We start from the raw sequence: 10,708 nt of genomic DNA, 5'->3' as shown, positions 1-10,708 counted from the left end.
ACAACAAAGTAAATAACTCATCAAAAATGGGCAGAATAGCTAAAAAGACACTTCTCCAAAGAGCAAATGCAAAATGGCCAACAGGCATATGAAAAAATGTTCAACATCACTCATAATCAGGGAAATGCAAATCAAAATTACAATGAGATACCACCTTACACCAGTGAGAATGGCACATATCAAAAAAACTAGCAACAACAAATGTTGCCAAGGATGTGTTGAAAAAGGAACTCTCCTACACTGCTGGTGGAATACAAACTGATCCAACCACTATGGAAAGCTGTGAAGGTTATGTTGTTTCTTGGAGTTAATGGATTTGGAGTGCAGAGTCCTTGGTTTCATTCAGGGTAAGGTTTCACCAGAACGCCCCTTTTAGTGGCACGTTCAGAGTTTCCCAGGTGAGTTTCTCCACGAGACAGAGACATTAGTTATATTTAAAGAGCAGGTTTATTAGGGAAAGGGACAGAGAGTAAAAGACACTTGCATAGATACAAACAGGCAGGAAGAGTAACCCTCAAAGGGGCAGGCTTGCTAAGAGAGGCCTGCATGGTTGCAGGTGGACGGCCTTGGGGAGAGCTGCCTCTGCTGAGGGAGGTCAGTGAAGAGAAGTCCCAGCATGGAACAGGTCACAGCCAGGCAGAAAGCTGCTGCCCTGCAGAGGGAGAGAGTTGGTGAAAAGGAGCACCTGCATAGTCACACATGGCAGAAGGATTACTGCCCTGTGCCATGGAGAGACTACACTGATAGTCTTCTTTTCTTTGGGAGGGGTTTGTGGCAGATTTTGGATAACTGCAGAATCTGAAAGAGAAAGGAGATTCAACAGTGGGCTCAATCTCTATATCTTTACCTTTGGGTCTGCGCAACAGACACCACCTATTGCAGTCTGGTAACTGCTTGTATCTTATGCTTTGTAACATAGGCATTGGCTCCTAAGGATCCTGGTTTCTACAGCTGGGTCAATGGCTATGCTAATCTCTTCTACCCCCACCTCCAGCTCTTGGCATTGTGTGAACCAGGTTTCTGGTCTTGTGGCCCCTCCTTTTCAGCTTTTCTATTTTTTTTAATAAGATTTATTTATTTATTTATACAAACACTGGGTATAGTCAGAAGTGTGGGAGGGTGAGAGAATTCACCAGAGCCAGAGCAGGGAACAGAACAGGCTGACTGACGAAGTACACTGATGAGGGGAGCAGTGGGCACGGCAGGAGAGATCTGCATGCCACGTGGGACCCTTGCCCAGCGCCCGGGGATCGAACTGGCACTGCAGAGCCTGTGGGCAGCTTTGCAACCCAGCGCTCAACCGCTGCGCCACTGGGGAGGCCCTCAGTTTTTCTATTCTTGTCCTCCATCAGAGGTACCTCAAACTGCCAAAAATGGAGCTTCCATATGATCCATAAGTTCCCTTCCTAGGTATATACCCAAAGGACACAAAAACATTAATTCAAAAGGACACCTGCCCCCTGAAACGTGGATGCAGGGGCCAGGAATGAGGAAGCCCACATAGACAAAACACAAGATGGCCCTGACACCAGTACCACTGATATGATCAAACCAAAACTGAAGCAATAAACAGGAGAAAAACAACTTGGCTCCCCGAAAAACAACTTTGTTCCACCTAAACCTGTTTCTAGCCCTGCCAACCCAGTTCTCCCACCTAACCTCTCCTCACGCTATAAGAACGACCCTCCCCCTGACAACAGGCGCCACTTCACTGACCCCTACTTTGAGTCAGTGAATCTCACCTGGGGGCACAATAGTTTCTGCCTGTTAGAAACTGGCCTAGGTCTCCTTCTCTTTACCGCGCCAAACTTTTCACCGCCTCCCCCCCATGTTTCTTGCAGCACTATTTACAATGGGTAAGCTATGGAAACAACCCAAATGCCCAAAAATAGATGACTGGATCAAGAAGATGTGGTATGTATACACAATGGAATATTACTCAGCAATCAAAAAGGATAAACTCATGCCATTTGCAGCAACATGGATGGAGCTGGAAGGGATCATGCCCAGTGAAATAAGCCAGAAAGAAAAGGAAACATGCCAGATGATTTCACTTATAGAAATAATGTAGAGGATCCAAACAAGGGATCAGGAAAATTAAAGTAATTATAATAAAGTCAAAATCAAAGTCAACAGGCAACTATAAACCACAGACATTCTGCAGGTGGGGAGAAGAGAGTAGGATCAAAACAGGGGTGGGAAGAGCACAAGGGACTATGGTGATGGTCACGGGTGAATCAGTGGTGGGAATTTCACAGGGACTATAACTGAGATGAGAAAGCATACATTGTACAAAAATGAAGAATGATGGAAAAATGTATAAAATAAAATAAAATAAGCAACACCAAGAGAGGAGAATAGTATAGAAGACAAAAAGGAGGTGGGAAGTGACCGATAATAACAGTAACATTTATGGTGCCTGTATGCACATATTTAATATTAATTTAGTATGCTCATACCTGAAAAGTAGGTATTATTTCCATATTATATATTGTGAAACTCTTGCACAGACCAACAATGTCAAATGCTACTGAAAGTTGATTGTTGTAGCTGAAAATGTGAAGGTTGTCACCCACTGTGACAAGAGAGGTTTCAGAGAAATGGCAGCAGTGAAGCCTCCCTACTGGCACAGGGAATAAAGTCTCAGCGCTTTCAAACTATCGCCAGGCACTGAGGTATGAGTTCAATTCCCAGCCAGGGACCCAACCCACAGGTGCAGCAGACCTCTCCTGTTTTGCCCACTGCTCCCCTCAGCAGTGTATTTCAGAGATCTGTCTGTTCTGCTCCCCACTCTGTCTCTGGTGAATGTTCTCACCCTCTTTCCTGGCCCTGCGCATCTGGCCTACACCCCAGTTCTTGTATACATAAATAATTCTTAAAAAAAAAAAAGAAATGGGGGCCTGCCTGGTGGCGCAAGGGGTAGCACCGCACTATGAAGCAATCCCCAGCCTCTGCAGCATGAATTCCATCCCCGGAAGGCCAAACCCACATGGCGCAGCAGACCTCTTCTGTCTCCCCTGCTGCTCCTCTCAGCAGGTATTTCAGCCAGTCTGTCTGTTCTATTCCCCATTCTGTCTTGGGTGAATCCTCTCACCCTCTGCTTCTCTGGCCTGTGCCCTAGCTGTTGCATGCCTAAATAAATAAATCTAAAAAAAAAAAAAAAGAAATGGCAGCAATGAACATGTGATTAGTGTGACTAAAGAAGAAATCAAGTGATGAGCAAATGGAGACAGAAAACTCTTAGAGATAGCTCTTGTTTTCTTCCCTTACTTTTTTTTTTAAAGATTTATTTATTTATGCATACAACAGCTGGGGCACAGGCCAGAGGTGCAGGGGATGAGAGGATTCACCAGAGACAGAGTGGGGAACAAGAGCAACGGGCGAGCCAGGAGAGGTGTGCTGGGCCATGTGGGTTGCTCCCTGACCAGCCTGGGATTGAACTTGTGCTAAGGTAGCTGCGACAGCTCCACAGGCTGCGTCTTATCCCCTTGCACTACCAGGGAGGCCCCTCTTCCCTTACTTTTGAGAGGAAAGAAATTGTAGTTAATGGGTGTGTGACTTAGGATGATTTTTAAATTTTCTTTCCTTTTATATATTTATTTTTAAAAAGATTTTATTTATTTATTTTTGCATAAAACTGGGGTGCAGGCCAGAGGTGCAGGGGGTGAAAGGATTCACCAGAGACAGAGTGGGCAGTAAAAGAGGTAGTTTTACTGAAATACACTACTAAAGGGAATAGCTAACTTCCTGGCCCAGAATGGAACTCATGCCAATGCAGTGGTAGCACTGAGATTTAACAGGTAGGCTACCAGGGAGACCCCTCCTTTTTTAGAAAAAGATGGAAGGTATATTAGCTGTTTGTTTTGCAGACAAGAACAGTTCAGTACATATCAAGAAATATTCATCCCTTAGTAGTATACTTTGATTTAGTCTTAGAGGGGATTATTGGCAATTCATTCATTGTGATGGGAGGGAAGATAGTGTCCATGGCTATTTATGTTAATTTTTTATAAAGGTTTACTTATACATACAAGAACTGCGGTACAGGCCAGAGGTGTGGGCGGAGAGAGGACTCACCAGAGACAGAATGGGGAACAGGGGACTGAAATCCACTGAAATCCACTGCTGAGGGGAGCAGAGGGCGAATCAGGAGAGGTCTGCTGTGTCATATGGATTGTTCCCTGGCCGGCTGGGGATCGAACTGGTGCTGCAGAGACTGGGGATAGCTTCACAGTGCAGTGCCTAACCCCTTGAGCCACCCAGGAGGCCCTGGGTGATTAGAATTTGAATGGTAATTGAGGTAAACAAGGTTTAGTCCTGAGACAATTAAGCAAAATTAAACTTTTTTTGAAGTTATAATTTGAATAACAGAATATTTGACTCTTTTAGTGCAGTTCTCCCTACTTAGTAGTTTTATTTTTATTTATTTAAAAGATTTATTTTTATTTATTTATGTATGCAAGAGCTGGGGTGTAGCCTAGAGTGGGTGAGATGATTCATCAGAGACAGAGTGAGGAGCAGAATAGGCAGATCTATGAAATGCACTGCTGAGGGGAGGAGCAGGCTAGGCAAGACAGGAGAGGTCTGCTGAGGCCCTGTGGATTAGCTTCATAGTTCTGAGACTTAACCCCTTGTGCCATCAGGGAGGCCCCTACTTAGTTTTAACAAATACATACAATTGTGTAGCTACCACTGATGGAGGATAAGAATAGAAAAACTGGAAAGAAGATTCAAGGTCAAAAATCTAACTCACACAAGGAGGTAGGGGTAGAAGGGATTAGCTTAATCCCTTAACCCAGTTATGTTAGGGGGAAAGGATGTCCTGAGAAAACTCCATAAAGGCTTTGTGGACTCCACCTCCACTTTATCAAGACACTGGGAACTACAAATCCCATGATCACCAAAGGGAGGGTTGTGAGGACCTGAGGGCAGAGTTAAGCAACTGTGTTCTCTATTTGTGTATTTAACTGGCCCTTTGGCCAGGGGTTGCTCTCTTGGCCCCGTGGCTCGCTCAGTTTTTCACCAGCTTGGTGGGTCATTGGGATTCCGGTCAGCAGAACAGGTAGAACGCACTTACAAACTTATCTCCCTCTTTTTCTCCCTGAGTTATTCATTTCCCCATTTCCCCTTCCCTTGTAAATAAACCTTTTATCAACCTTTTTTGTGTGTCTGCAGTTTAACATTAATAAGTCCCCTTTAAGTGCGCGGGTGAGGACCCACAGTTAGGCAACCCGTTTTATATTGGGGTTGCTCTGCAACAGCTATAAAAACCAAGACTCTTAGCCAACAACATCTAGATCAGGAGGCGCAACATCCAGAAACTATCAGACTGCTACAGGGGCACAAACCATCCACCCACAAAGATGAGCCCTCCCTGAAGATAATAAAACCTAACGCTGCGCCCACAATGGGGCAGCACTCCGTCTGCCCACCTGTGACTATGCAGGTGCTTCTTTTTACCAACTCTCTCCCTCCACAGAGCAGCAGCTTCCTGCCTGCCCATGACCTGTACTGGCTGGGCCTTCTCTTCACTGACCTCCCTCAGCAGAGGTAGCTCTCCTCAAGGCCGCCAGCCTGTAACCATGCGGGCCTCTCTCAGCAAACCTGTCCCTTTCAGGGCAGCTCTTCCTGCCCTCTTGTGTCTATGCAAGTTTCCTTTATTCCTCTGTCTCTTTCCCTAATTAACCTGCTCTTTAAATATAGCTAATGTCTCTGACTTGTGGAAAAACTTGCCTGGGGAACTCAGTGCGTGTCGCTGAAATGAGAGTTCTGGTGACACCTTTCCCAGAGTAAACCCAAGGAACCTGCACTCCAAATCCACTAACTCCAACCACCTCTTCACCACCATGATCCAGATATATTCTATCATTCCAGAAATTTTTATGTAGTCAAGTCCCTTCCTATCTTCCTACCCTTTCAGCTCCTGGCAACCACTGATCTATGTTCTATACTTGTAGTTAATCTTCTTCTAGAAGGTTATATATACAGCATGTAGCCTTTTGAGTCAAGTTGTTAAGTCATAGTTTATTCCTTTTTATTGCGGAGTAAGTTCTTTTATATGAACATACCACTGTTGTTTTTTCCCCAAAGATTTTATTTATTTATGCATACAAGAACTGGGGTATATGCCCGAGATGTGAGGGTGGGTGAGTGAGCGGATTCACGAGACAGTGGGGAACAGAACAGGTGGATTGACTGAAATACACTGCTGAGGGGAGCAGCGGGCAAGTCAGGAGAAGTCTGCTGAGTCATGTGAGTAGCTCCCTGGCCAGCCTGGGGATTGAACTCATGCTGCAGAGGCTGTGGATAGGTTCATAGTGCTGTGCTTAACCCCTTGTGCCACCAGGGAGGCCCCTAAATGTACCATTGTTCATCCATTCACTAGTTGAACATGGTGGGGGACAGGTGTCTTTTTCCTTGACAAATCCTTTACAAATCAAAGGACATGAGAAACTGCTCATTTTTTTTAAAAGATTATTTATTCATATAAGAACTGGGGTACAGGCCAGAGGTCCGGGAGGTTAGAGGATTCACCAGAGACAGAGTGGAGAACAGAACAGGCAGAATGACTGAAATATATTGCTGAGGGGAGCAGCAGGTGAGTCAGGAGAGGTCTGCTGTGCTATGTGGGTTGCTTCCTGGCCGGGGATCGAACTCCTGCTGCAGTAGCTGCAGATAGCTTCGTAGGTTGCGTCTTAACCCCTTGTGCCACCAGGGAGGCCTGAAACTGCTGATTTTTTTTTGCAGTGTGATTTAATTTCATTTTGCACTCATGCACACCCATTTTGTTCAAGGAACCTGGGCAAAATTGAGTAATTTGGTAGATACCCTATGGCTTGCAAATCTTAAAATATTTGGACCTTTAGAAAAAATTGTTTATTGACCCTTGTCATAAACTATGGTTCCTGGGAATCGTGGTCAGGTTGTAATGTTGTTAGGGGGAAAGGATGTCCTGAGCAAACTCCATAGAGGTTTTGTAGACTCCACCCCTAATCTAGACCAAAGCCATCAAGACACTGGGAACTACAAATTCCATCATGACCAACGGGAGGGTTGCTGGGACCTGAAGGTGGAGTTAAGTAAGCAGCCAGGTTTGGTATAAAACCAGACATGTAGGGCTTGGGGGTCTCTCTCTCTCTCTCTCTCTCTGCCTCAGAGCTCTTGGCTTTTTTGCCAGCTCTCAGGGTGCTATTGGGATTCCAGGTCAGCGAAACTGGTAGGATGCATTTACAAATTTATCTCCCTCTTTTTCTCCCTGAGTTACTCATTTCTTCATTTCCCCTTCTTTTGTAAATAAACCCTTTATTAGCCTTTTGTGTGTGCCTGCAGTTGAATATTAATAAGTCCCTTTTAAGCATGCGGGTGAGGATCCATAGTCAGACAACCCATTTCATATCAGGGTTGCTCAGTAACAATACTACTTTCATAAGGAATTTCATGGAGTCCTTCTCTGAGGTCAACAGTACATTTTATATAATTGGATTATTTCATTAGGAAATATAATAAACACCTTGCTCTTGAGAATAATGGAGGACAGGAATAGAAAAAAACTGAAAAGGAGGTGCAACAAGACCAGAAACCTAGCTCACACAAGGAGGTGGGGGTAGAAGAGATTAGCATAGCCATTGACACAGCTATGGAACCCAAGATCCTTAGGTGCCAATGCCTAGATTACAAAGCATAAGATCCAAGCAGGTATCAGAGTGCTGTAGGGAGTGTCTAGAGCATAGGCCCAATGGTAAAGATGTGGAGATTGTGCCCAACAGACCCCAAAGGTAAAGATATGGAGATTGAGTCCATGGTCCCTTTCAGATTCTGCATAGTTACCCAAAATCAGCAACTAACCTGAAGGCTCACTAGGAGTGAGGCCCTCCCAAAGAGAAGACTGTATTAGTGTAGTCTTTGCATTGGCTGGGGACAGCATTCCCTCTGTCCATCTGTGACTATGCAGGTGCTTCTTTTCACCAACTCTCTCCCTCTGCAGGGCACCAGCCTTCCTGCCTGGCCGTGACCTGTTCCATGCTGGAACTTCTCTTCACTGACCTCCCTCAGCAGAGGCAGCTCTCCTCAAGGTCGCCCGCCTGCAACCATGCAGGCCTCTCTTAGCAAGCCTGTCCCTTTCAGGACAGCTCTTCCTGCCCACTTGTGTCTATGCAAGTGTCCTTTATTCTTCTGTCCCTTTCCCTAATAAACCTGCTCTTTAAATGTAAGGTCTCTGCTTGGTGGAGAAACTTGCCTGGGAAACTCTCTGCGTGCCCCTGAAAGGGGAGCTCTGGTGAAACCTTTCCCAGAGTGAACCTAAGGACCCCTCACTCCAAACTCCAAAAACCACATCAAAACGAGCAAAAACAAATGCTTTAATTATTTCAGTTACTGGGAAATATCTTGTCATTAAACGCTATGGATAAAATTTTCAAGTTTCCACTTTTCCATAGTCATTGAAAATTGAGCTATTTAACTGTCTGAATGTTCCTCCAAATCATGAACCTTCACACGCTGCTACATACATCACACAATTTTCTCCATAAGCACAACCAAGCGGCTCCTGTTTTAGATGCTTGGGAAACTAAGCAGATAGGACGGTAACGCTTTTTACCTTGTGCGCATGCGCTGGCTAGGAAGGGGTGGGCCGTTGGCGCCGCAAATGCGCACGCGCGTTACTCCCAGCCGGGCCTTTTCGGAGGGGCGGGGCTTACATGCGGCTTCTCGGCGTCTAACTGCGGCTGGCGGCGGCGCCATTTTGAACGTGCAGCCGCCGCGGGCGTGAGTGTGGTGTGGCGGCGCTGCTGGCTCGGGACCTAGCTATCCTCATTTCCTTTCAAGAGGTGTAGCTCGGGATATAGACCCAGGCTTAGGGGCCCGTTAGTTATCGAAGCGAATTCGGTAAGATGATGCTGAGAGGAAACCTGAAGCAAGTACGCATTGAGAAAAACCCGGCCCGCCTTCGCGCTCTCGAGTCCGCGGTGGGCGACAGCGAGCCGGCAGGCGCCATGGCGCTCGCGCTGGCCGGTGAGTCTGCGCCCGCCGGCCCCGCGCCCCCGGAGGACCACCCGGACGAGGAGATGGGCTTTACTATAGACATCAAGAGCTTCCTCAAGCCGGGCGAGAAGACGTACACCCAGCGCTGCCGCCTCTTTGTGGGGAACCTGCCCACGGACATCACCGAGGAGGACTTCAAAAGGCTCTTCGAGCGCTATGGCGAGCCCAGCGAGGTCTTCATCAACCGGGACCGCGGCTTCGGCTTCATTCGCTTGGTGAGTGCGGGGCTCCGTGTGTGGGCTGGGGCGGGCGCAGCGTCGCGGGAGGGAGCGCCGGTCCCGGCCGCCTCTCTGGCCTGTGATGTGAGGGTCGCAGCGGCTCCGGCCCGCCTTCCCGCGGAGCTGGTCGTCTCCCCCCTGGCGGCGGCGCGGCGCCCGGGAAGTGGGCGTCCCGGACCCGGGCTCTGGTCGGCGCGTTGGGCTCTGCCGGGAAGGCGGTCGCTGCCGGCGCCGGGAAGGGTCTGGGTGCGCTGCCGCGTTTCGGGAGAGGTCCCCCCATCGTGTAGTGAGGAAAGCTGACGGATTGAAACGGAGACGTGGGTCCTGCCAGAATTCCCCTAGGCGGATACAAGTATCCGGATCGTGTCCGTAGCTTCCTGCCCTCGCGCCTTTGGCTTGAACCGCGGCCCCGCTCCTCTCTGCCCTGCTTCCTCTGCCAGGCAGTGGGGGACGACGTTGAATTGTGTGTCTGCTGTGTTCTCGCCTCCCAGGCGTGCTTCTGGAGGGTTCCTCGTCTTTTTTAGAGGGAAAGATGAATTATGGACTATTACATTCCGGAATAGTACATGTTTCCCCATAACACGCAAACCTTGGTCTTTGTTTTTATTTTTTTAAGGATTTATTTATGCATACAAGAACTGGGGCACAGGACAGAGGGGTGTGTGTGCGTGGGGGTTGTGAGAGGATTCACCAGAGACAGTGGGGAGCATAACAGTCAGATATACTGAAATACACTGCTGAGGCGAGCAGTGGGCAAGACAGGAGCGGTCTGCTGCGCCATGTGGTAGCTCCCTGGCCGGCGCCGGGGATCGAATTCGTGCTGCAGAGTTGCGCTATGCTTAACCCCCTTGTGCTACCTAGGAGGCCTTTGGTCTTTGTTTTTAAAAGAACTTGAAAATGAACGTTTACATTGAAGGCCAAAACACCTGTTTCCTTAGGCTTTCCTGCTTGCTGGGGGGCAGTGGGGGAAGTGGGGAACCCGTCAGCAGTGCCAGTCACACTGCATTGTTGTGATTTTTGCTCGGATAATGGGTTTTGTTTTTTAAAACCAAGAAGATAGATACCTTTTTTCAAGGGGACGTTTTTACGAAACAGTTGGGTTTTTGTGTGTGTGTGTGTTTGTTGTTTTTCTAGTTTGACCCGCAGTTTTTACCTTTGTTGCAGTTTTCAGGAGCGTTTATTGGAATTTTAGCTTTCAAAATTCGGTTCCCTACGTGAGTGGGCAAGGCAAAATTTTAATATGAAGAGAAAACTGATTTTAATTTAAATGACGCTATGACAGTATTTCAGCATCTGAATGACTTCAAGAAAAGAGAAAAGCTTTACAGATTAATGAGATACAAGTTTTATTCAAACGCCCCATAAGTAATAGGGGCATTTTGAACCTAGCAAACATTTAACTATTTTTGGGACATTAGCAAAACAGCCTGTTATTTGATAGTCATTTTTAA

At 47.1% G+C, this 10,708-nt stretch overlaps 1 protein-coding gene across 2 annotated transcripts in view; it reads left to right on the top strand.

Annotated features, from left to right (window-relative positions):
• Nucleotides 1-8,888: 8,888 nt before the first annotated feature.
• Nucleotides 8,889-10,708, top strand: part of PSPC1 (paraspeckle component 1) — a gene marked incomplete at both ends in the record, with an annotated part of 63,059 nt that continues 61,239 nt past the window's right edge. For both annotated transcript variants that reach the window (XM_084235420.1, XM_084235421.1), the window contains one exon: nucleotides 8,889-9,254. In XM_084235420.1, the coding sequence (XP_084091546.1) occupies nucleotides 8,889-9,254 (366 nt within the window). The remainder of the gene's footprint in view (nucleotides 9,255-10,708) is intronic.

This window comes from Talpa europaea (genome assembly GCF_964194135.1).
Source record: "Talpa europaea genome assembly, chromosome: 6".
Classification (NCBI taxonomy): domain Eukaryota; kingdom Metazoa; phylum Chordata; class Mammalia; order Eulipotyphla; family Talpidae; genus Talpa; species Talpa europaea.
This window is presented reverse-complemented; position numbering and strand designations above follow the sequence as displayed.